The following is a 27,484-nucleotide window of genomic DNA, read 5'->3' as shown; positions in this document are numbered from 1 at the left end:
TACATGCTGAAGAACTCTGCACGCACCTCGAAGTCAGTATGTGAGAGACTGTCATACCTTATTTGCCATAAAACAATTATCTTTTAGAAAGCCTCTTTGTACACAAGGCAACTTATGGAGCCAAATTCTCTCTTATTTGCACAATCCTATCCTACCATCAACATATTCTTTAGTAGATGAACAGCAATTTGATGATAGAACAAGTTACTTTATTAACTGAGTTAATTTTGACACTGTTGGGCACTGAACAGCTGAAAACATTATCAAGAGTTCCGCTTATAACACTATTCAAAACATTTCTGGTACTTCTGTTATTTCTAAGGAGTACTTAGATGGAATAGTGTTGCCCTGTCAAAGGAATCAGTAGCAATAGGGAGAATATAGCTAGCAAGGTTTACATAAAACTAACAGTCATGTTATGCTCAAAAGCTTAAGTTTATTGCTCTATTTAATGACTACTGCCAGTATTTTTAAAAAGATTGCCAGTTCTTCTTGCTAGCTTCTCACTGAAGGAAATATTTTAAATACAGCAATAAAATCAAGTAGTTCAAGATAACACATTTTGCCACATAGTCATGCAAACCCTGCTGATAGGATTTTTACAGGCTCATGGATACAGAATAAACACAAAGGATGTGTACTAAAATACTGGGAAACTTTCCCCACAGCGATGAAGTTGTAGGCATAATATTTCAGGCCCTACCCTGCATCTGTCGATGTCAATGACAAAACCTCAATAGGAGCAGGATCAGCCCTTATTGTTCTGAGAGCTGCTTTACCTTCTCCTGATGAAGAGGCAAAGTAAATCCACAGAATCTTCTGCCCTAACAAAAGCAGTGAGTTTTGGTTATCGTTACAAATAGAGAAGCAAAAATACTTCCAGTAAATGATTACAGCTTCCATTCACAAATCACTCTGATGTAAAGGGTCCTGTGTATCTCCATTTATCACTGCTCAAAGAACTTCAACACGTGCTTACCTCCAAGCATTGAACACACCAACTGAAGCCTTCACTGCCAGACTAAGGTCTAAAAACAAAAGCATGGGAAGTAGTCTCCATTATTTAAAAGGAAATACTACGGCTCGGGCTAGAGATTACAAAGGGATAACATTATCAAAACTTAGTTTGAGGGGAAATTTATCAAGAAGCAGCCACACATTGCGTGATCATTTTTTCTTAAGCTGCTTATGGGATTTGCGTTTCCAGTCATATTAATTTTAATGGACACTGGCCATTTGGTCTCCTTTAAAGCTTTGGAACAGGTTTAAATTCAAAATATGGGTGATTTTATTATTACATTTCAAATAAAGATGGATTCAAATAAAAAGAAATTCCTCACCTCCGATTTCTGGCAAAACTACTGGGATTGTTGTTTTTATGACCACATAAAAAGACAAAACACTTTCAAAAATCAAATCTGATTACAGAGTCAGATGCCAACATATTGAGAAAAGAAAATTGAAGAATTAATATTATTTCAACTTCTCCCCTATCCACCACAAATTCATCCAAGTTGTCATGATAGCAGGGTAACATTGCTGGTAAGAACTAGAGGCAAGAATTTGTCTCACATCAGTGAAATACTTTTTTCCCTATAGTTCTGATAACACCAGTGATGGACTGCTTTAAAAAAATAAAACCAAGCAAACGTGATGTGTGAATCCTTATTTCAACATGAATCTACTTGAGTCTTTCAATGCAGAGGCTCAGAAGGTTTATGATATACACAGTATTCGGTAATTTTATATGTAAAAACAATCAGAAAGAGGCAAAAAGTTACTTTCAAGCTTAGTCAACATACGGCACATATTTCAGCATGACAATTCAAAAAGTTTCACACTGTATTTTGATATAATAGCAATTATGTTTTAAAAACAGCAAACTGAAGACAGTGCTCTTTTTTCTTTTTCTTTTTTTGATTTTGTAACAAATGAAGCTACTGTTCTTATTTACAAAATAAATAAGCCTTTTTTGGTGAAGATTATGTCCTGTCACATATGTTTAAGACCAGGTGTACTTCAGCTCTTAAATGTCAATGCAAACAAGAGCATAAAAGCAATATCAAAGTAAAATATATCTTTTTGTCCAGCTAAGACAGCCAGGTTACCACGTGTCTCTTATTAGATCTGAAATATATCTGAATGCAGTCAAAAGTTCTCTTGGTTTTAGCCTTTAGGAATATCATGAACACTTATTCTTCTGCTGCTCTAGAAAGCTGTTTTCCGTACAAGCTCATGACATGATGGACAAATTGATACTGTTCACAAGTCTGGATCATTCCTCCCCTGAAAAGGAAAGAAAAAAAAGGGGAGGGAAACAGCAACCGTTTTACACATAAATAACATCCTAGGAAATGGCACAGCTAGTATGAAGCTGGTGTTAAATACAACAGTTCTATTCCAAAGCCTACTGAAACGAATGAGAAAGTGCCAATGAACTGCAACCAGCTTGCAGTCTGACCTTGAGCTCTGTTCTGAATGTCTCTGCTAACAAGTAACAGAAGGTAATCAGAATGAGAACAGCAGAGGCACTCAACCAGTAAGGCAACACCACCATTATTTGTTGCATTTGTGTTACTATAGCACCTGTACTCTAAGCACCATTTAACATCATCATAATCACAGAACGGTTTGGGTTGGAAGAGACCTTTAAGATCATCTAGTTCCAAGCCCCTGCAATAGGCAGGGACACCTTCCACTAAGGCACGTAGCTCAAAGCCCCATCTAGCCTGGCCTTGAAAGTCTCCAGGGAGGAGGCATCCACAATAATGAGTGATTTCACTAAAATCTCATGGTGAAAAGCAACTCATATCCCAAAGCCCTAAAAAGACAGGTGTAAAAAAGAGAGCATGAAGAGCTGAAGCAGCTTCTCTAAGTCTTTAAAGCTGCACTACGGCCTGAATGCAAGAGCAAATTCAGGGCTACAGACGGCCAGGCCACGCCAGCTCAGAAAATCTGTGCAACACATAACTGTCCCAGTCTGCAAAGAGGGAGGGATCATTCTTCTGCACCATCCAAGGCTGTGCTCTTGAAAGATTACCAGGGAACCAGGTGATGCGCAGCAGGATTGTGGACCAGATATTGAAATCTTGACAAAGGACAACTAGTAACTGAATTAACTGCCATGCACACCTTGACTAGTAAGAGTCTCCAAGCACAGAAGTCTGTTTCGGTTCAGCTTTTACTGTTCTCTTTAAACCTGCAAACCTGAAAAGACCTGCAAGCAGGAGCAGAAAAACAATTTTCTTTTCTATGTACCATTAGCCCTTGTATTTCTGCAAATAGCATATTAATGAACACAAGTACTACAGCAGGAGACAAACACGAACAAAAAGAACACCACCTAATTCTGCTAAGAGTAGCACATCAATAGTGATACAATCTCTTGATTATCTCTTCTGAAGAAAATAAAAACCTGTGACTCATATTCAAAGGTTTATGCAAAATTGTGCCAGCATTAGTGCTGGTACACAGATCTGGGGAATGCAGTGTCAAAAGAAGTCTGAAATGATGAGTGGTGTTGAGGATGTGGGAACCCATGGGCGGCCAGCGCCAACCAGACTGTATCAGGTTGAGAAAAGGCATATGTGTACACTGCCTTAGAAATTCCCACCAGAGGAAATGAAAGAACAACTGGGGCCTCTGAGCCAAATGGATAGCAGACTGGCAGCACCTCCTTAGGGACTGCCCTCTTCTATGGAGCTCAGCTTAACAATTGTGTAATGTTGCCAGAAGTAAGATGAGGTAATAAAATAGCCTCCTCCTTCAACCTTTTGCAATTATTTTGTTAAGGGACTGTTTTAAGCAGTGGAGGAGAACAACCAGCAATGGATGGAGATGAAGCCACAGGTTACTCTGGAGGTCCTGTGTCCAGGAGTGCTAAGAAAGCCAGACAAAGTCATAGGAATGCTCACTCGTGGGGGTCTGACTGGGATGCAGTTCTCTTTGTAGCACCTCAAATGATGATAGGTTTTAGATTTGTGATCAAAACAATGTTGACAATGCACTAATATTGTGACTGTTGCCAAACAGTGCTTGCACAGTGTCAGAACTTTTCTGATTCTCACTCTTCCATCCCACTGAATAGACTAGGGATGTGCAGGAAGTTGAGTGGGAAGATAATCAGGCAGATAATCAGAACTGACCAAAGAGACCATTCAACACCTTGCTCAGCAACAAAACAGAGGAGAGAGTAGTTAGATTACTAGCCTTTTTTTTTTTTTTAGTTTTATTTTTTATTTTTTACTGGAGGAGTTGCTAGGTATTTATCTCTTCATGGGAGAAGGTAAGAGACTTTGCATCACTTTCTTTTTTTTTTTGTTCTCTTCCTTTATTATCCCACTTTTCCGTTGCCTGTTATTTTTTCCTATTCATCAGTGACTTCACTTTACTCTTTTCATTCTTCTTCAATAAGCAAAGGTGGGAAACACAAACTGCATTTTTAAAGAAACTATTTCTTAGGAAATCCTCTCTATCTGCTCTACTTAATACAAATAGGCAAACTGAGTCATTCCATGTCATGCAAAGCATTTAAATATATTTATGTCAGTCCATGACAAACAAGGAACGTTAAGTTATATCTGGGAATAATTCCCCATGCAATCTATTAACATGAGGTTGCACACTGAAGTTGTAGCAACAGAAGCACTAGCGTGGACACTGAGATCCTTGCTATATGGTAGCTTCCTCCCTTTCCCACATATACAGCATAGACGGCAGGTTCTTGTGTCCAGGCTCTTTGCACAGATTTGTAGCAAAGGGAATCTGTGAGGGAATGAAGGGAATGAAACATGACCTTTTTGCCCCTCAAAAGAATCCTAAAAGTGGGTTCTTAGGGCAACATCACTGCTGCTGTAAAGCAGTGAGGTACACCCAATTAAGCATCTGCTCTGGCCTTCATCCAACCTGCTTTTCTCATGTGCTTTCTCTAGTCAGTGGCCACCAGATGGGAGAAGATGGATAGGATCCTTCCCATAGCTGCTGGCTCATTTTGTGTAGCATCCAAAGTCACTCAAAGCTTTTGTGACACTGGATATCAATATGACTTCAAGATCCATTTTTCACCACTTGAAAAAAATCACACTTTCCTACAGCAAGGTGGTGATTTGTCTGCTTTCCATCATGAGTATTTCCTCTCGTGTTATTAAATAGCTTTTTCATGTCCCATCTGTCTACTGAGATGTACATGGCAGCAAGAAGCACCTGCAGGCTTCCTTTTGCTCTGTGGCATCCCTTAAGCATAATCTCCCTTATCCAGTATCTACAAATAACTGGCAATTCCTTCTCCTAGAAAAAAAAAAAATGAGTAATTTTAATTTATTTTCTGTATCAAGCATATTTTTAAAGGTGTCTTTGACCACTGTATGGCTGTTTTCCTGCGTAACATTAGTAATGAACACAAGATATGTTAGACCTTGCCAGATATTTCACTGGACCATGGCCAACAAGCATTCACTTAATCACATTCTAGTGTTTTTTTTCCCTCAAGAAGTCTTCCCTTGTCAGGTCTGAAATCCACTGAAATAGCCAAATTTCCAAGCCCCTGCAGGTCTCTATCAGAGCCTCAGTAGGGCAGCGAGTGATTTGTTTTCTGCCTCCCACCGAGCACAGTTTTTCATCTGAAATAAAGTTCAGTATGGGGTTGAGGTTGTTGGGTTTTTTTTTTTGTCAGAAAAATATTTGGTATGTTTTTCGTGACATTTCTTCTTCTGACTACATTTATCATTATCGTTAGAAAAGAACACTGAGACATGTTTTGATGGCACTTGAAACCAGTGGGAGAGGAAAAAAAAAATAACATCACTGGTGCAAATTCAAATCTGTTTACTTCATAATCAAACTCAAGGTGGTGTGTTAAGAAATACTTAAGTGGAAGCCACTGAATTTCTGGAGATTTTCACAGCTCCTCTCACATGTCTGCAAACACTCCAACCTAAGTATACTCTTCCCTTTCCCGCAATGTCTCAAGCAGCAATGCCCTGCCAACAGCATCCACAGTTCCAACTATGTGAGGCCAGTTTTCTTTATTCTTCCTGAGAGCAAAGAGCTGTTCTACAGCTCTGAATCAAATGCAACAGCCATTTGAGCCCTATGAACATTGTGCCAACTCCTCTGCTGGTGAAAACGGTCATCTCTTACTGCACTGAAGTCTGCACAGCTGTGCAGATTTTGATGCCAACCATGAACCTAGCTCAGTTGCTAAGGATATTTGTTAAGGTTTTCTTCTCTAATAACATGAGTAAGATAAAGCTGCTTAGAACAGGACTGCTTCGTTCCAGGAATGTTCTCTCTCTAAGCCTTTATTGGCCTTTGTTCCTCTCCACTTCCCATTTGTTCCTCCTTAAGCAAAGGGAAAGATTAACATTTTTCTTTTTATTTTTCTGAAAGGAAATGGGTTTTCTTACCTGTCTAACCGTAACTGGCAAGTTGTTCGCAATATGTCAACTATGCCCTCACTCTTCAGCTGTTTACAACAGACACTAGTTGCAATAAAGCAGCCCGTCCTCCCGATGCCTGCACTAAGGGAGGAAAAAGGAGAGAGAGGCAGCAAAGATGTTAGAATGGCTTTGGAATCTTTCTTGTTAAACAAATGCCCTTAAACCAACAGTTAAACCCCATTATCTTTTTCCTCCTTCCAAACTCTGAGGGATGGGTGCTCTTGAATATGAAGCCTTAACTAGGAAAAGGTAATAGCTCCAATGGAACAACATAATTCACACTGTGAGCTACTCACACCAAAAGGCTTCAGCTTTTTGTATTGCACACAGAGAGATAAAAATGTACTATGTACTGTCTCACCTAATGTCATTGAACTTGTCAAAATAAACAGTTAAATAGTATTTCTTGGTTAGATGTGCTTTGAAGGCAACCATTATTTTGAGGGCAACCTTTGCTTTGAGATTCTTAACCCTAACAGCTTCTTGAAAACTACTTTCATTCACGTGTACAGTAAAAAAACTCTTGGTTAGATTATTGGAGCTAACAGCAATATGACAAGTACAATTACATTTGCTCTCCAATCTGCAGTCTATTAATTCTCTGAATTAGCAAAGTGAGAGAACAAATTCACCAAAATTCATCTTTTCTGAACACTTCTGTATTTGATTCAGTCTTTGTAAGTGACCAGAATTTATTTCATTCTGAAAGGCACAGTGTTATGAAAGCTGTGAATTCTTATCACCTTATAAAAAACTCAAATTCTGACAGTCCCTCTTATGTGTTAAATAATTATAATTCTCTGTAAGAATTCCTGCTTTCATTTAAATTGTGCTCAGGTCACAACACAAGAACACTGGTAACAAATGTACAAGCAACAACGGAGTCTACAGATGGCTGCTGCTAGCAAACTCTTAATACTGTTTTTCTTCGTATGTATAGACTTTGAATTCAATGTTTATACTTGTTAGGGAACCTGCACTAGTATCAGATGCATTTGAATTGTTTTAACTTATATTACAGAATGATTGAGGCAATTCAGTGGAAATCTGCTGGATGAACTTAGTCCTGAATCTCAGCCTTCGAATAACTGTGATGGTGGTATCTACCTGATCTAAAGATTTTGTCCCTTCAACTCTCTGTGCCTCATGCCCTGATATATTTTTTTGTTTATCAAAATTTCAAACATTTCAGAGTGCCATAATCAAACAGTACATACCTACTGTATAAAGGTTCCCTTCTATAGATCTCGGTATCTTGCAAGGAAAGGGAACAACACTCATTTTTGTAGAAATCTAACAGCACTGAGACATCACTGCCCCAGGCCAAGTTACAGTGGATGAGACAAAGTCATAATTCTTCCAAGACTTCAACATTATCCACAGGACTTCATCTGGACTCCTAGTCTACCGTTAATGAAGATGCTTTTAAGAATTTCTTCACGATCAGACTCATTTTTAACATCACTGAGGGGCAAAATCACCATGATTATGGTTCTGCTGAGGATCTCCCACAGCAGCAAAAGGAACAAGTTGCAAGTACTGTGCAGAATCCAAACCTCACCCAATTACTTGCTTGCACACACCACTCTCAATTAGAGGCAACATATTAAATTCCTTCCTGGAGAAAATACCTGCAGCTGAGGATAATCTGAAATGGCACTGGTCCTCAGTTATCACAAAATACTTCATAGCTTCATCACCATGTCTATTTGTGGTTACTTTACATAAAAATGACCTATTTTCCTCATACTGTGATGGATTCATGGGCATGACACCATATAAGAGGAAAAGGCAAATATGCAAATCAAGAGTGCTGTGGTGATCAGACTTTTCACCTGCAGCAAATACCATATTTCTCAAACGAACTCTTAAAGAATCACAGGTTTTCACAGAATCATGCAATCATAGAATAGCAGGGGTTGAAAGGGATCTCCAGAGATCATCTAGCCCAGCCACCCTGCTAAAAAAGGTTACCTACAGTTACACAGGAAAGCATCCAGATAGGTTCTGAATATCCCCAGAGAAGGAGAGTCCAACAGTCTCTCTGGGCAGCTTGTTCCAGTGCTCTGTCACCCTCAAAGTAAAGTTTTTCCTCATGTTCAAATTGAACTTCAAGTGTTTCCATTACTGCCCGTTGCTCCTTGTCCTTCTGGGCACCACCAAAAACTCACCCACTTGACACCCACTCTTTGGATATTTACAAGCATTTGTAAGGTCCCCTCTCAATTTTCTGTTCTCCAGACTGAACAGTCCTGGGTTTCCAACCTTTTCTCAAAGGGAAATTATCCAGGCCCCTCATCTTTGTAGCCCCCCACTTGACTCTCTCTAGATGTTCCCTGTCTTTCTTGAACTGGGGAACTCCATTGCAAAAGGAACCATGTTATAAGCCATTTCTTATTTTTCTCTGAACTCTTCCCTATTTGTCAAAAATTGGTTTAAAACACGAGCAGAAAAAGTAGACAGTAGTACATATAGAGGAAATGATAACCGTACATTCCTTACTGACTTTCCTTTTCTGGATTGAAAGACTGTATTTGACCTCCTGGGTTCAACATTATACAAAGAGTCCACATAACCAACTGATCCAATCTCCAAGTCATTTTTTTTTTGAGATGCCTTCTTTCCAGGAAATCAGTCCTGAGTAAAACATCCATTTATTTATACTAGATGTATGATCTTGTTATTAGCTGCACTAAAAGGCACATTCTAAGTAATCCAATTCATCAAACAATCAAGACCTGAAAATATCTGATTCCAACACTATTTAGGGCAGCATTATATGATCATTTTATTAATGATTTCTCTGTATTTGCTGATAGGTGGATCTCTGACAACACTGGGCTATGAACCATTCATGCTAGAGTGACTTTAAAAAAAAAGTTCCTGTTGTCTAATAACCTCTTTACCACGGTTTTCAGATAACAGCTATCTGACATTTCCTAGAAAACGTTATGCAGAATTAGATGAAATTCCTTACAGAAACTCCAAAGGCATTTTTGGCAAAATGTACTTTTACTGAAATTATGGAAAATTATCCTGGTAGCATTACTACATTACTTAGCAGACTTCCCTTTATTTACCTGCAATAACTGTTTTGAGGATTGAGTTGTGGTATTCAAGTAATCACATTTAATCTTCCTAAATGCTAGCAAAACAAGACTTGTTTAAAGCCCTCTTTAAAATATGTATTATTATTTTAAGTTAAATGTTCTCATTTTTCTGCTTGCATGCATCTTCCTACTCAGTTTCACCCATTGTGTGTTTAGTTTTGGTAAAGTAGTGCTTTCAAGATCATTAAATGCATATATTTCTGGTAAAGCAAACGAAATACGGTTGTTGTAACTTATAACTAAACCAACAACAACAACTTCTGTCTACAGATCAGTCTGTATCTGTGCGCAACAGAAAACTGTTATTAAATTTTAGAAGTTCCAAGAAAATTTAAAGTAGTTGGACCAGATCTCTTGCATGTCTCTGACCAATGGTTCAACAATGACAGCACCTGTAGCGAGCCACTGTATGCAAAGCAGCATACAATGCTTACTCACCTGCAGTGAACAATCACTGGAGCATTCTTCTCTTCTGCATTCTGCATTGCCTCTTCCACTTCCAGTACTAGTTGTAACAGAGGAGGAGCTTGATCTGGTGTCTTCTGGTCTGGCCAAGATGTGTACCAGTAATGTTTCAGGTTTCTGACTTCTTCTCCTTTCTGCAATGCAGTTAGGACAAACATCACATTTTCAGGACAACACCATTTTTAAAAATTCCAATTTTAAGTCATACTGAAAACTAAATCTATGCTAAAGGAAACAACAGATGCAAATGACAAGCCACACAGCACAAAAATCTGGACTTCAAAGATTGCATCTACACTTCAGCAAACTGCCTCAAGAAAAAAATAACCCCCCCCACCTCCCCAAAGTACTCTGCTCTTTTAGCGCCAAGAGCTGTGTGCAAAACAGTCTGTTCCCTCTTGACAGATTCATTCAGCAGAGCTGGAGCTGTACTCGTGACATAATTGCTTTCATAATATATTTGACAGGCAGAGGGCCAGAAATCATATCTCTGTCTTTGATAGCTAGCTAGCTAGATGAGGGATAAGAGATGGGAGATTATTTTTCTCTCTTTTCTGACAGACAGACTCTTATCAGTTTCCTGTCACTTACACTCCTCTCTTTGACATGGTGACAGATTCACTGGAAGGCAAGAATTATATCTAGATGCAGTCCGGGGTTTCTGATGAGATACAAATTCTGATTCCTTCCCTCTGTGTTTCAAGCATGGACATGAATATAGCAAATGTGCCTTTTATCTGTTCTGAGTGCCAAGTAGCACTCAGTGCTTCTGATTTTGTGTTCAAAGTGACGTCTTTCTGCCTGATTTCTAAAGGTGCCAACCAGTAACATACAGCTCAGTCATTGTATAAACTGGTTGGCACAGGGCTATGCAAAATATCTTCACAAAGTCCAGAAAGTTATGTGTTAGTTTCCACGACCTTTCCTCAAACACAAGGCCAAATAAGTTTAGGATGGGTGGAGGTGGGAAAAGAACAGCAAATTTAACACGGAGAACTGGAAATAGATTTTGTCATCTAGACTCTAAAGACCCCATGACTATTAGTCAATGGATGACAAAAGTGCTCCATGACTGCCACCTTCCGTTCTTCTCCTGGGGTGGAGAAACTTTGCATAGCTTCACTGTAAAATGGATTAGGGAAGAAGCGATCTAATTAAATCTTCATTTTCAAATGGATCAACTTTCCCCTTTGTCTTAACACACAATTAAACTGTGACCAGTTTTGTGAGTTATCAGCATTCCAGCAGAATTAAGCTGTATATTGTTCTTGCTGTTGCACTGCATGTTGGAATAATTTCTATTTAAGGTCAGGGCAAGTCTGCAACACACTTGTAACTATTATTTACTTTCTGCTTGCTGGAAAGCATGATTTTCTCCTTGATGCATGAGCAATAGATCTTCCACAGTCCCAGTCCCAGCATGAGATTTCATATCCTGGCATTCTGCCTATTAGCATGTGGCTGAAGAGACTTGAAAATGTTTGGTAAAAGGAAGATTTTTTCAGTTTGGAAAGAAATTGCATTGTTATATTGAGGTCAGGGGTAGATTTTGTAGATGAAGGATATACAGAGGTTATGTAAATATACTGTCTTTATTAAAAGTCATAGGTTGAGATTCTAAAATCCAGCAATTAAAATAGTTGTAAAATAGGACTCTGGTACTTCAGGCTAAGTAGCATCTGAGCACTTAAGTAAATTCCATTTAACCTCTCTATCCACAAGATAACCAAACTGTTTCTGGTAAGTAAAACTACATGAATAATTGGAAAAATACTACACATAGAAAAATAAGCATATAGAATGCTATAGTGAAAAGTGTTTATAAAGGTCATGGACAGTTTTTGTATCTGAGAGTGGTATGATCCCTTAAAACATCTTCAAAGTCGGCCAAATTGCTCAAAGATTTTTAAGGGGTTTCTGCCATGGTGAACAGCAGGAGTTATTGCCACACTACTGATATATTATGCAGGCCAGTAATCCTATCTCTGAGGGAAGCTGAAGAAACAATGGCAACAAGAATCTTTTTATCAGTTCTCAACACCCTCACATCCTGTCAGCAGCACAGAAGTCATTTTAGGTAAAAACAGCTGGTGGGTATCTACCAGCATCTTAATGATGCACATAAAGAAATACAGTCAATGTTTCCTAGTGGTCTCCTGCTACAAAAATTATAAAATCTTATGCAAATATAAATTTCCTATTAGTAATCAATAACCCCTTGCATAAGTCCACAGACCAAAGAGTATACAAGCCTCTGAATTCGACAGAACACCACCAAAGAGTTCAGTGGGTAAATCCACATGTGTTGTCTGTATTATGACTTGCAAATGCTGGTAAGAAGCTCTCAGTGGACCAACACATCACTATAAATTACCAGTTATAAATTACAGAATCACAGAACATCCTCAGTTGTAAGGGACACACATGGATCATGGAGTCCAAATCCTAGCTCCACAGAGGACCACCCAAAATCTAAATCCTATGTCTGAGACTGCTGCCCATATGCTTCTTGAACTCTAGCATTGGTGCTGTCATCACTACCCTGGGTAAACTGTTCCAGTGCCCTACCACACTCTAATGAAAAATCTTTCCCAAATCCCCAACCAGACCCTCCCTGATGCAACTTCGTGCTGTTCCTTTGGGTCCTATTGCTGTTATAAGAGAAGTGATCAGACAATGCAGAAGACAGAGGCAGAATGAGCCACCAATTTCTTCCATTGAGTAAAGCCTATACTACTACAATTGGCCCGGAAGTGTTCAGATTGTATATATGCAGTCTAAATCTTACACTACTTATTGTAGTCTTTGAGGAACTGGGCAGAGCTGCAGTAATTAAAAGTGAGAATTTGTACATTAGTATACTGTGCAGAAGATTTCTATACAGATCTCTATTAGCAGTCCTGTTTAAGAGTTTAGATAGCAGAGTTATTTTAAGTACATTTTAGCGATTTACCTTTAGGGTGATGAGCCTTAAACGGTAGTCATCTGCTTGAATGACTTGGTTAACTATGATTTCTATTCCTTCATAGGTGATCTGTTCCTCTGGCCAATATTCTGTGCATTTCTATGTGCAATAAAAAAATAAATCTAGTTAAGCAGACATCAAGGGAGGCTCATTTTTACCTCTCTGAAATTGGATTCGTGCATGCATAGATGAATATGAATGATAGCTGTTTCTATAATAAGTACATGTTTTCAATTTCTATACAGGGAATACATTTATAGTGATTTTTGCTGCATTCATAATAGCTTGATAGCCTGACAAAATGTACAAATCAAATAACTAACCATTTCTTTGAAATATATACACTCTTATATTTAAGCAACTTATAAACATTCTGAAGCTTCACTAGAAAGACCAGAAGCAATTTGCTTATATTTATTATAGCCTGTGTTTTTAGATTGGTTATTTTCTTAAGGTAACTATGATCAGTACAGTACAGACTTGTCACCTATGCTTCTGTGATGTGCATAAATTGACAAGAAAATACAAAATACATCTTTCATACTTTTGTTGGAGGGTCACTGCTCTCTCAGTATGATCGTGCGCATAAGAGTTCTACAAAAGAACATGATTTGAGAATTCTGCATCAGAGCTAAGTAACCAAAAGGATGCAATAGCTGTGAGATATATTAGACTACTACATTTGATTTTGCTAAAACACAGCCAGAGATGCATCTAGAAAAAAAAGTGACAATTAGAGAAGCTGAAACTTTGGTTCATTTGTAAATCTGAATTGTGGCACTTATAAAATACACAAGTGGATGGGAATCTGTAACTACTTTTACCCTGGAAGGACTGAAACATATTTTTTTTTACATGCTTTCTCTAAGGCAATCAATATGCAGAAGGGACAAGCACCTCAACATGGTGCAGGGACTGTTTCATGGACAAGAAATGACATGAACAAGGAAGGGTCTAAGAAAAAGGCTCCCGTGTGATAAAGGAAGAAGAAACTTCTTGTTATCATAGGAGAATGAGAACCTGCTGCTGGACAAACCCAGTTAGAGAGGATGGTAGTAAGCTTCCTTTCCTACATGACAGCATAAAATCTTGAAGGGAGTTAAATCACACATTGCCCTCATCCATCAGAAACAATTCCATTTCAGGAGAAAGACTAACAACAGAGAAGTATCTTGCTACATTACTGAGTCAAAATTTGAGTGGGAGAAACAGTGCTGTTCCATCCAGTTAATAACCTACTGGGAATGTGGCCCACTGTGTTTCTGTAAAATTATTTACGCAGATTGCATTTTCACTTCCTCTCCTCTCAAACTGCAGAATCCATTGTAAAAATTGTCAAGCAGCTATCAATAGCACAGACATTGCTGTGCTTAAAGGAATGGAGTAAGATTGCCCACTCATTTCTGTGGGCTGTCTGTCAGTTCACATTAGATGTGACAGAGGGCTGAGATACAGAAATCCACACATGTACGTTAGCAAAGCCATTGAACAGAGCAGGAACACAAAGCCATAGCAGAACAGAGGTTTTGGTGCTGAATCTTTGTACTTTTGCAACTTGTTATTATATTAATATGCATTATGGAAAAAAGGAAGTGAACATAGGAGACACTCACATGACTTATCCTATACTTATGGTCGAGATTCTTGACACCTTTTAATTTTTGACACTAAAGTTATCAGAAAAGATTCATCAGCTCTCTTCCTATATAAAGGCTGCAGCAAGCTCCTGTGATATATAGTGCAACAATGCTGCATTATACTGCTTTCCACAGTGAGGATAAGAGGGAATTTGTATTCCTGCTATTCAATCTTGCTATGAAAACTATAGTGAAAGAAATTCTTAACAAATATATCATTCAGGAATAAAGTTTCCTCTGTCTCCCTCTCCTTTTTTTTTTCCTCTCAAACCTGAAAGCAGTTTTGGTACATTATATCACAACATTTCAACATGTTATTTGCCACAAGTTGGCAACTCTGATCAATAAGCAAGTTATTACTTCAGCACTACCTTTTAAGGATGCTTTTTATTTTTAACTTGCAAAGCATGTTAACTCTGTATCAGTCTTGTTCACACCTATTCCCCACCCCCCTAAAAATCATGCTGAAGTGATTTACTCCACACCTGGTGAAAGTTAAAGGTTTTTGCAAATGCACAATGATTGTCACTAGGCTTTCAGCTTGCACTTAAGACTGTCTGTATGTTTGTATTCTTGGGCTTTTAAGTGTCTGAAGCATCTTCACCAAAGAAAGCCTTTCATTTAAACTCCTAATGAGTTTACAGGGCCAAGCTTTGACAAACACCGCTGTTGCAGTTTAGGAAACACCATTTGTATCTCTCCACTACATTTCACTGCCAGAGGTGAAAGAAGATGTAAAGTCCAACACACCCAGACCCTAGTTTGACATTCTGTGCTGGCAATGAAGGTGGCTGAAGATCAGTCATCTAACCTGTGAACTGAAGTCCAAACACATAGTTGCTCACACTCTACTATGGGCCAAATATTTTAGTAGATGAGTTAGTAATGAACAGTTGCAAGTCAGTAGCACTTTAAGCTACAAATAAAAATTGTGTTAAGCGTATTACCAGAAATATTGTGACACTTTACTTTCTACAAGTAAATATAACATTTCTGTATTTTAATTTTTATATTTCAACACTATTTCCTAGACATGTTTCAGGAAAATGGACTCCACGTCCACGTCAGCTCTAGTTGTTGATTACTATAAATACCAACTTCCACAAGTCAGGGACAGGTGTAAAAGGTGGCTATAGACACTGAATCATACTAAATGCAAGGAAAAAAAAAAACACAGACACTGTTGATCAAAGACTAGACCAAACAGAGGTAGATCAGAATCCTTTTTGAGTCCTTTAAAGAAAACTTCAAGTGAGCAAATGGAGTTCAGTTTGGAAAGACTTCAGGACAACTGGGAAAGGCAAAATGGCAAAACCAGCAGTAGGTTAAGTCAGAGACAAAAACAAGACTTCCAGTAAATTAAACTGAAAGAGGAGAAGCCCACATTTTCTCTAGTCCTAAAGAATTTAATTCTTGTTCTGATTGTAGAGGCCACTGAACTAAGTTCAGTTCACTTATTCAGTTAGCATCTGTGCCAAAATACATCCAGAGTACAGAAAAATATATACTATATGTAATACCATTACCTCATTCATCTCTTCTATATTGGTAATCATGACAATGATGGGAGAACGCTCCTGCCACACCATTCTCCAGAAATCACTGACAGTGTTAACTATCGGTCCCTGAGTAGCAATATATACCTTCTCCTCTCCTCCATAGCCCTGCCAAGAGAACGACAAGAGATCGTTAATATCGTTTAATAGCGATGTCCACTCCCAATCTTGAAGGTTCATTTTTTAAAAGCTGGTTGGAATAAAGACTCTGCAAAATCAGTTCTTCCCTTCTCTCCTGCACATATGTACGTAGCGCAAAAGCACTATGCTGTCATAGCTCCAGCAATGAGAGTCCAGAGCCTTGAAATAACTCTAGCCACGTCAACACGCTTACTGAGGCTTATCTTTCAGCATGCAGTTCAGATCAACTGACAAGCAGTTTTCATCAAGAAGGGCAGAATTGTATTTTTGTCTGGTATGAACCTGTAAAATTGCACTTAGAGATTTAGTTTTCAGATAACGAAAGCAGGAGAGAGCAATCAGATGAGATAAAATGCCTTTAAAAGTAAGTGGATGCTGCAAATCTGTTTACATTAATATTGGCTGATAGAGGCCAGGCAGACAGATTGCTGAGCTCTTACCCTGATGTAGTTAGCATTGATGTAAGAGCTAAGGGGGTCGTCCTGATCAGCTGAGGTAAGGCACACTCTGCTGTGAGGATCTGAAATGTGTAAACAGATAAGCAATAGTTTATCATTTGCTGACAGAGGAGAAAGAGAGTTACAAGATAGTTTTGTACAGAGAGACATTTACACACATTTATGGTCATCAGAACAGGTGTCAGTGACCTTGGAAAGATCCAATGTTAAACGTTAAAGCAAAACAAGGTGAAGAGTGACTGGGAGTCATTCAACTTTTTCTGATAATTTTACCCACTCTGAAGCCTGTTTAATTCCTCCTGTTGTAGAATCAGTGATCACCGTGATTCTAGAGCAGTATCAATTCCCTTGTTCAGTACTAATTAGCAAACAGCAACAGTGCACCACCAAGAGAATATAAAAACAAACAACAGATAACATCTTCATTAAAAATAAAATGGAGCCTGCTCAAAAACCAGGACAAAATAATAAATAAGCAAAAATGGTATGATATTAGGTCAAGCAAAAAGAACCAAGCACACAGTTGTTTCTACTATACTATAACACACTCAGTATAAACACTGTCCTCAGACAGATCTGATTCATGTTATCTATTATAAGATACTAGAGTCACAGTGTTATGTGATCTACAGAACAAATATATTAACAGAGATACTGTTTTATAAAACAGAAGTACTGAAACTACTGAGTTCCTCTGAAATACAGTTCCTTCCCAATTCACCTCCCTAGTACTGGGGAGATAGCGAGACAGGAGATGGTCTGCTTTTTAATGACTACTTCTGAAAGCCCACAACAAGTTGCGCCTTTAAAAGGCAACACTAATTGCCAGATGTTTAGATCTTACTGGACTAGGTAGTGAAGACTGTTGTATAAAGTATCTTTGTGTGGGTTTTATGGAGCCTGCTCAAGCTCGGGTAATGACTGCATGATTTTCCCCCTTCTAAGAACAGCAATATGTTGTCCAGCACATAGTGGATTCTGTCACAAGGCTCTTCTCTATTTGACCAAAAAGCGCCTGCAAATGCCCTAGAGAAAAGTTATAATTTTCAAGGAAATTACACAGTGCTCTTCCCAGAAGAGGACTGCCTGCTAACAAGCAGCTTCGAACTTATGAAATATCCACATCAACCTTCTTAGCTTGGCATTTTTCCAGACCTATCCTTCTGTCATCCAAAAGTCACCTACTAACTCTCTCTACTACCAGTTGTGAGATTTGAGAATCTGCAGAAAGAATTTACTATGAAATAAATATAAATTAGATGAATTACATCTAATTGATACATCAAGACTATTATCATGTCTCTCACTTACTACAATTATCTTGAGGGTTGCAAGAAACATATCATTATCATAAGTGACTGCTCACCTTGTAATGATAACAGCCTAGATTGCTTCTGGATATGTAGCTGGCAAAGGAATCTTAGTTATTTTCAGGTTTTTGTATTAGGGGTTTGAATTTTTGAATCTGGTTTGTCAATCAAGCTATTCCATAGGATAATCAGTTGCTCAAGATCGTTGTGCTGCCAATCGTTCAGCAGTTCCTGCCAGTAGTGCTGCCTGCATCTAGAGCTTGGAGGAGCACTAGGTTGATACACAAGGCAGAGCAGGCTACTTTTGGTACAGGCTACTCAGAAACCAGTCAGTGGATGGTTGAAATATGAAAAGCACTGAACTTCCCCCTCATCATGCCTTAATTCCCCCTCCTGCCTTGTGCATGAACAAATTAGTGGGATCACCAGCTTTTAATTGTGAAGTATAAACAGGATTTTTTTTTTTAATGCTTGGCACTGGCACATCCTTCAAAATGGAAGTAGTTGGATAAAAGTGAACATGATCAGCCCATTTCACTCCTCAAATACAACAAGCCATCCCCTGGTCACAGACAGGAACATAACATTGCACACTGACTGATGGTTATTGAATTCAGGAAAAAAAAAAATTACAAGCATGGAATGTTTATTAATTCTAGGAGGCACAGTAGAGTAGAAACTAGTTATATGGAGAGATCAAAGCAAAAGCATTGTCTGCCACAATTATCCATAAGGCTGAGATGAAGTTTCCAGCAAATAATTGACTTCTGGAGTGATCATTCTTAAAAATATATGGTAGTATGTTGGCATCTGTTTACATCTCTGGAAGAATCTGTGAAAAACGGTAGTAAATATGCTTTTTGAGTTTAAAAATACAATACAGAATATTTAAAGTGGATCCAACTCTCAAAGTACACATTAGATAGCAAATTCAGAATATATAGAGCACTTTAAAATCTAGATATTTGGACATTCATAGTCACCAGTAACTTCTGCAATCTTCCCTTTCCAGAGAAAGCAGCATATTAATTCTTGAATTATTCATCTCAGTCGTTAGCACAGAAATTATGAAATATCTATTTGGGTGCTTTATACTTCTGATCTAAGGTGGAGTACAAAGTCATCAGAAGGGTAATGTACATGGAATCATGGGCTGCACTTGGCTGGAGTTGTAAATCCAGAGTGAAAGAAACAACAACAACAACAACAAAAACAAAACAAAAAGCCCAACCCACCACCACTTTTTCTGGAACTATTCCCAATCCAGATTCATTGCCTAAAACAACAGGTAAACACACGCCTTTCACTTCTCTGAACTGATTTTCACTAATGTGACACTGAACAATTTGGTCTTTGCAAATAAAGGTAACTGTAGCTAATAGTGGCATTTTCCAACAGCAGCTTACAACAAAAATGAGGCATGACATCTAATTGCATCTTCAGCTAACGCACCAGGGAAAATCATGATTCTTAAAAATTTTTGTACCAGAATGATTCTCAGAACTCCTACTCTTGGCTACAAATAAAAATAATGTAAAAGAAAATAAAGAGTTGGATTTTCTTCAATATCTTAATGCCACCAGATCAACTCCTGATACTTCAAAATGCCAAGTGAGAGCATGAGTCTCAGAAAAACATTGCTCAAGAAAATAACGTTGATAGAACATAGTCCTCCTACACGAGTTTATCAAAGAAACCACTAAGTAGCACTTGAATAAACACGCCAATTTCTTGGACAGAGATTGTAAACAGCATTAAATGATGTAATCCTCACAACTTAAAAACTTAAGTGCTAATGATGTTTTGTCAGTCTTAGGTTGTTCATGCTCTGTATGTCCTTTGAAACTTGATTTACACTTAGAAGACATGTTGCTGCTTCATAAACATGGCCTTTGGACAGTACAGCACACTTGATGTATCCTGGAAAGGAGACTGCAAAACCTTTCAGCACATGGAATAGACCAACACGTTTTAGTGTCTTAAAAAAGCAGAAACTTACTTGGAAGAATTGTTTTGTAGCGATTCTTCCGCACCAGGCCTGGAATATCATATTCCTTTGGATCAACAAAGTTCATTGGAATTTCCTGCTCAAAAAAAAAAAAAAAAAACCAACACAGAGTATGTTGTCATTAGATTCACAAGAGGAATTTTAAAAAAAACCATTATGTCCTGTCTGTTAGGGAGGCAAAGTGATGAAGTCAACTGGGACATATGGTACGGTACTTCTAACAACTTATCACTAAAATATGAGTGATGTTTCCTTTTATTGTCACTGGCTTTCTTTTCTAAAATCCTTAATACAAAAATGCTCATAGTGACTAATTCATTAAGTAATATGCGAGACAGCATTATGTTAGCTCTTCATATTATTAGAGCTGAATTGCAAGTGTAGGCACAGAACTAAGCTAAACGTGGTACGTAAGACACTTTATTCCAAAAGTGATGGACCTCAGACACCACCCTTTCTGACTCATACTCCTTCCTCTCTGAAGGTGGAAGGAACTCATCTGCTAGTGACACTCACAAGCAACAAAAGATGACACACACTATGACAATAAGGTGTACTGACCTGACGCTATGGAGCTAGGCAGGGGTGTATATCTTTTTTTGCTCACCACATTTTACAGCTCCATGAGCAAGGTGTTAAGAGACTACCTGCTCTCTATACTGCCATTCTAAAGGAAACATGAAATTAGAGGGGTTTGTTATTCTCCAGTGCTCATTTTCTGTACTTATGTGGCCACTGACAGCCAGGGACAAACAAGACTTTCCGTCAGCTGGTGACAGTAGGCATGTGAAAAGATAGGATGCATAAGTCAGTCTCAACAGAAAAGTAGATCACAGAGCTTGGAAGCAGAGCTGAACAGTATAGTTGCAGAACATGATTTGAGAGGCCAGTAGTACTGAACATACCGGTGGTGAAGTCTGGGAATTTAGATAAGCAGAGATGTTAAATTCTGAAACTTTAGAAGATTATCTGTATTCTGTCTCATATAGTACTGAGCGTACTTGGCCTTAAAGAGAAGCAATTAATGATAAAACATCTGATGGATATAGTTTCCTCTCAATTTGAGGAGCTGCATGGGAATGAGGTCTTCATGCTTTCCCTTCTTTGTTACTTAGTACTTAGTCACCAAAAAAATCTACCTGAGTCAAGCTTTATGGTCTCTTTTTGGAACTTACTCATTCACCACTTGAATTGTTGTTAAAATCAAAGGAACTTTGCCTGAGTAAGTAAGAACTCCAAATGTTTTAAGAATTTCAGGACTTAGCTGTGCAAATGACAAATTTGACTTCTTTTCCAAAGTGAAACACAGCCACTTGCTTTGTCATGGATCTACACTTTAAAAACCAAGCAGGTTAGACATAGATTGAAAACATATGCCACAGATCTGGTGATAACTGTTCCATATAAACTAGGTTTTTATTTTTATTTACAGAAATGAAGTTGTGATTAAATGGCAGTTTTATCTACACAAGGAAAACACGCTCAAAAGCTGTCAAAGAACAGAAACATTTCTCCTACTTCTAACATCATTTTCTTTGCTTGAAATCCATAGTGAGATTGGTCAAATTGCACATGGATTTCTTCAGCCATCAACTCATACACTTACTAAGTGAGTATTTCCTCCCTTGAACAAGTAAAACATACTTTACTTTAAAGGAATCAGGAGTTGCCTACCCAAAAGCCGCTTTTCTTCATCTTGCATAACACACTAAGCAAGTTATACACCACAAATATCTGTCAGCCTGTTTTAAAACACCAGTTCAATCTCTCTCATCTCAGAGTCTCAAGAGCAAGTGACATTTGAAGAGTCATAGAGGAGGCAGGCTGAAAGGGGTGCTATACTGCAAAACATTATCTTCCTCCCACTCTACTGAGATTCTGTGCTTAAGAGAATATTTGAGCAGGCAGCATTTGCTGCAGCAGCTCTTGATCCCATGTTCTGAAAAACCCCAGCATGCAGACTGCGTCCTGGTTACCTCCCATCTTGTGCAACCCTGCTTAGGGTAGACATAACACTCCTGGGCTCTGCAGCATCTTTATTCATTTATTTTGTTAGCTACAAACAATGACTCTAATGGAGACTGAAGCAGTTAGGGAAGAGACGCAGATGGAATGCAATGATCCAAAAAGCTAGCATGCTCACTACATTGAAATATATCTGGTCTTTATCCTAATTAATTGATTGCAGAAATCGAATTTGCACCTCCTTGCTTTGTCTCTGTAGATACACTTTTTTTGCCCTCAAATAAGGCTGAGTTCTCTCTCAATTAGCGTTGGATAGAGTGAAAGAAGGAAACATGCATACTTCAGAATCCTAAGTGCAACCAACAGAGCACTTTACAGCTAGTAAAATACTTGTTTTAGTTCTGCAGAAAAATTACTTTTTAAGACTCTAGCTGACTGACCTAGCCATTCTGTGCTTCAGTCATCTGGAGAATGTTCAGGCTACTTAAAACAAAGCTTCACGCGAAGCATTCAACAGCAGAGAGCATGCATCTGGACTAATTTAATGCCTAAGGTGACTCAAAATTTCAAGAAGCAACATCTATAGCAAACTAGGCTTTTCTTATATAGTGAAAAAGTTTGATTTTGATTTTTCACCAGAAAGTAATATATTGAGGAAAAGAAGGAAGAAGTCTGGTGAAAATAACACTCTGCTGTTGTTTCCAGAATCAATTCTGTAGTTTTTATGTGACAAGATCACTTCAGGCTCTCAGGCATCACCATTTTGATGGATGATGAATTTCATTTAATGTTTTCATTTAATGCTTCACTGATGGAATTTCTATATATTTATTGTAGTCCCGCAGAAAATAATTGCAGGGCTCAGGAAAAACACACAACATTCTATTGTTTGGATGCTCCTAGAAGAGTCAGATACTCACAAAGAATTCTGCCTGGAGTATGAATGAATCCAGAGCTTTCTTGTGCAGTTCTTCTTCAGTAAGAATGTTTGATGCTGTCTGGAGATATTCTTGCGCTGACTGTTCCCGTGGTGACATGATATAGCCAAAACCTTGCTCAGAACAGCCTGGGGTACACATATCTAGCGTGAGTGAAACATTGGAACCCCTCCTGCAAAACAGAGCAATCAATTTGCTTACCACAGTATAGGCTGACCTATCACTGCCAGTATACATCAGCAATGGATAGAGTTCTGACAAAAGTAACTTTGAAAAACTGGTGACGCTTCTTGCGTAGATAAGAATAGAAGATCATTTTGTACACTGGCATGTGAAGGTCAATACTGTCAAAAGCCCAAACTGTCAAAGCATCGTCCATAAAAAGGCAACTATATTTTGTTACCCAAACTGAAGCAACCTGTTAGTCAAAGGCACTGAGAAGACAACTGCAGAAAGTTTTCGTACTTGTGTAAATCGCACGATATTTTTGAAAAGCTGAAAACAGACTGACAATTTGGACCAAGATTTTCACCTGTGATATATTAGTTTTCTTCAGGCCAGATCCTACTGAATAACCTTCTCTTAGTCTCTCAGACAATATCAGCAAGGTAAGATCTTGGAATAAACATTACAGTTCAACATGAATAAATACATGAGATGCTAGAAATAACATTGGATAATTATTCGATCTAAAAAGTTTTCTCTCCACAACAGTATCTCATGAGAAGGGTAAAAAGGAAGTCCCAGTATTTAAACAATTAAGAGCATCTCTGTTTATAACATGTAGAATTTTTAGTGGCATTTATGCAAGTTAGCTACACAACAAAACAAAAAGGTCAGAATGCCAGCACTGTTTATTGAAAATATGTAAAGCACTTCTGAGTTTCTGTCAATCTCATGTCATAGACAAAGAGAGACACAAATGCCATCAGGGAATCTATTTGCAAACATCTTTATCATAATAACATCACACAGTACAATGATTACTGGATTTAATGTTCTATACATCCACTCAGTAGACCTATTTTCGATGACTCACTCACCTGGCAAAATCTACTTGGGAGATGTTTGCAGGAGCTGCTCAAAAAACATGTACACACACAAGGATGACCAGCTCACAGAGAAATGGGTAGAAGTTGTTACTTGGATCATAGCCCTTTTCTAGATTCAGGAGTTTTTCCAAAAGAATGTGCAGCCAGCCTCCTGCTAAGATTCACAGTTATGGGTAAATGATTATGGATGAAACATGACCACTAGTGGTAAACACTGAACTTTTCGTGGCCCTTTTCAAAATATTTTGACCTATCCTCCCCTATGCTTTAAACAGCTAACTACATCCCTCCCCAGAAATAACTGCATTTGATAACAAATGCTTTAAGTTCTTTTAAGGTAGCAGAGGCTACACACAAAGATATTAGTACTACTTCAGCATAGGAAATGAGATTGTCTCTTCCAGAATAACATCCAGTGCTCTTTGAACTCAGCTAGTAACTAATTCCCTTTTTAATGGTGTAGGTGGTTAAGAATGAGATGGAAGGAAGATGGAGAAGCAGGATGGATTAACAAGAAAAAAAAAGAGGGGTAGGTAGATAATTTAACACAACACTACCACAAGGGAAGAGGGACCAATGCTTGATGTAAATGAAATCTGCCTGAGCACAGCCCAAACCTGAAATGATGTCTGGTTTCACAAGCACCTGTATATGTTGAAAAAAAGTTTGTTTTACATCTTAGTGTACACATTCTACCTACTGAGAGAGCTTCAAGAAACTGCTATCCCACTTCACATCTCTTCTTCCTTGATTTTTAATTGTAATTCAATACTTTAATATTCACTGATTTCCTTGAAAGAGTGAGCATCTTTCTTGAAGAATAGCTGCCACGCAAGAAGAAATGCAAGCATTTTTAAAAAGAGAGGGATGGAAAGATACTAGGAATACTTCAGAGCTCAAATGACTGGTACGTTTCAATCCTGCCCATAGTGAAGAACAGCAAAACTGGAATATCTTGTTTAAACCAGAAGAATGCAAAAAGTAAGACATTCGAGGAATAAGGATGTAAACAAAAATAAAGTGTGAGAAAAACATTCTAAACTTACACTACAATTAAAAGCCTCTGCTAAAACATTTTCTTAATGTGTCATGTGGACCTTTGGAAACTTACCATATGTTTTTAAATCATTTAAGTTCTGTCTTTTAAATTCTAGACATGAGAATTAGGGTTAGCACTCCAATTAAGATGGAAGAACTGAAAATAAAGAAAGGTGATATTTTTTCCTATCCTGGACCCTGCAGTAAAATTATCCATAACATCACCTTTGAAGAATTTCTGTATGAGATTTCTATCCCAAATATCTTCATTCTGCTTCACAAAGACAACTGAAAGCATAACATAGAAACAAAATACAGGCTGCCAGCAATGTAAACTCAGTTCTCCTGTGGTCCCCAGAATAAGAAAGGGCAGGCATGTTAAATCAGTGGCCCTTCTGGAATATGTATGAGCAAAGATGGAGAAATGCAATACAAAACAGTACTGATTCACTCCTGTCTTCCTCTTGTCTGAAAACTGCTCTTTCCCAGTTGTGAATCTCTCTAAGAAACTGTTGCTTTCTGGTTTAAGAAGTGAACATCAGCTCATCCTAAAACTCCATGACTGGGTTAAGTTCAAAGCAATTCATTCACTTTTTGAGTAACCCAATTTATAGGCGAATTAGGGCAGATAGTTTGTACTATGGTTTGCTTTTGGAGTGAAGACCAAACCTTCAGTACAAGTGGCAGCAAAGAAGAATTAACAAGATCCATCTTTCAGTCGTAAAAGATTTCACTGCTCTGTAGTGGATTTCATGCTATGCAGTTGCCATCTTGGGAAATGGCAAGAGACAGATCAAACAAATGGATCTTACCAAGGGAACAAGTGACACTTCTGCATAAGACCTGTAGAGTGTTATCAAGAAATTGCATGATTTTTTATTAACACACTTAATATTCAGGAATGGACTGAAAACAGACAGGTAATAAAGCAGCAGCTTAGCTTCAAAACCACATTTGAAAATGACATTCATGAGGGTAATAAAGCTTACTACTAGGCACAGAACTAAGCCAGAAAATCTGGAACCAAGCATTCCCCTGATTCAGGACATCTACCCTACCTTTCTTGCAAGCCCACGGATTTAACTGTTAGAGTAGCTGGATCTGTCTCCACTTTAATGTCCATTACACAGTCAAAGACTGGGGTCTCTGGTACAGGATCCAAGTCTAGAAAGTCATCCTCATTTTTATCTTCTGTCCACTCCGAGTACGTGAACGAAGGCTGTCGGCTCACAGATTGGCGTCTGTCCTCCTGGAGCGGAAAGGGGGGGTCTGGACGAGCTCTGAGCAGATGCCAAAACTGGAGGAAATAAACATTTAAAAAAACCCTTTCTGGTTGATGCCAGTCCTTGCACACAGCTTAGAGGATGGGTCACAAGGACAGCATCCCAATTCATTATAATACATCAGAATTGGGTAGTATCAAAGAGGACAGGAATGTTCTACGCAGGAATAGCTTTGTAATGTGTTACAAGGATTCAAATCTGCTTTCAGCCACAGAGGTTTCCACAGAGCTGGTCAGGCTCAGGAATACAGCGGAAGCAGAATGTGCTTGTGATCATCACATGCAAGCCAACGTGACACCACTGCCCTTTTGTTCACTTGCTTACCTTTCACAGACTTGTTTGCAAAATCAGAATGTACTACAAATACCTCTCCTCAATTAATGTTCTTTTTCACCTAAAATGCAGATACACTTGATTTAAGGTAAACGCAATTTTCCTGAGCTGCGCATCTTTGATAATCTGTCAGTCTAGTCTAAATTCATACATAAGTCCATCATTTTTTGTAGGTCTAAAGTTTGATGCAAGTTGTTTTGAGTTTCAGAACACCAAAATAATTTTTTGGCCATTAGTGAGGCATGTTTTGCAATGTAATTGTCAGATTTAAACATGATATAGTCATATAATAATAAATCCTGAGAAATTCTAGGACAAATGCGGTATTAAAATTTTGTATTATATACTAATTAGGGGTTTGAAATGGTGTATATCTAAGAAAATATTCTACCATATTGTTTTACACGGATGCGTGGTAGGCTGAATGATTTTGAGATATTATCATTTAATTGTTTAATCCTATGTACAGACCTCGGATAAAAAAGTCGAGTTCACTTCTGAATTCCAAAACCTGAAACATAAGGCCAATTTCATCCCTCCAGCATTGAAGCAGGAGAAGCATCATTCAGGCTGAGTGTCATGAAAAGTGTCTTGCACAGACACGTGCCCTTTTGAAACTAAGAAGAACGAGTTGCATTTTCCAAAGTAAGTTCTCTTCTGTACTTTTCTGTAATGGCTTTTAAGTGGGCAGTTGAAATTAGAGAATGTGCCGACATAAAAGGTCAAATTTTTAGCTTGCACAGGGTTTTCAGCAGAAATTTTTTCACGTGTCTTTACATACTCTTATT

At 38.2% G+C, this 27,484-nt stretch overlaps 1 protein-coding gene across 2 annotated transcripts in view; it reads right to left on the bottom strand.

Annotated features, from left to right (window-relative positions):
• Positions 1–416: 416 nt before the first annotated feature.
• Positions 417–27,484, bottom strand: part of PTPN5 (protein tyrosine phosphatase non-receptor type 5) — an 81,919-nt gene continuing 54,851 nt past the window's right edge. For both annotated transcript variants that reach the window (XM_042884538.1, XM_042884539.1), the window contains exons 6-14: positions 26,139–26,377; positions 22,973–23,162; positions 20,079–20,163; positions 16,752–16,831; positions 16,141–16,278; positions 12,966–13,076; positions 9,986–10,146; positions 6,405–6,518; positions 417–2,286 (exon numbers count right to left, since the gene is read on the bottom strand). In XM_042884538.1, the coding sequence (XP_042740472.1) occupies positions 2,193–2,286; positions 6,405–6,518; positions 9,986–10,146; positions 12,966–13,076; positions 16,141–16,278; positions 16,752–16,831; positions 20,079–20,163; positions 22,973–23,162; positions 26,139–26,377 (1,212 nt within the window). In that variant the 3' untranslated portion in view covers positions 417–2,192. The remainder of the gene's footprint in view (positions 2,287–6,404; positions 6,519–9,985; positions 10,147–12,965; positions 13,077–16,140; positions 16,279–16,751; positions 16,832–20,078; positions 20,164–22,972; positions 23,163–26,138; positions 26,378–27,484) is intronic.

This window comes from Lagopus leucura, unplaced genomic scaffold (assembly GCF_019238085.1).
Source record: "Lagopus leucura isolate 7727_CA_CO unplaced genomic scaffold, USGS_WTPT01 Super-Scaffold_100044, whole genome shotgun sequence".
Lineage (NCBI taxonomy): Eukaryota > Metazoa > Chordata > Aves > Galliformes > Phasianidae > Lagopus > Lagopus leucura.
Note: the sequence above shows the minus strand (reverse complement) of the source record. Positions and strands in the feature narration are given on the sequence as shown.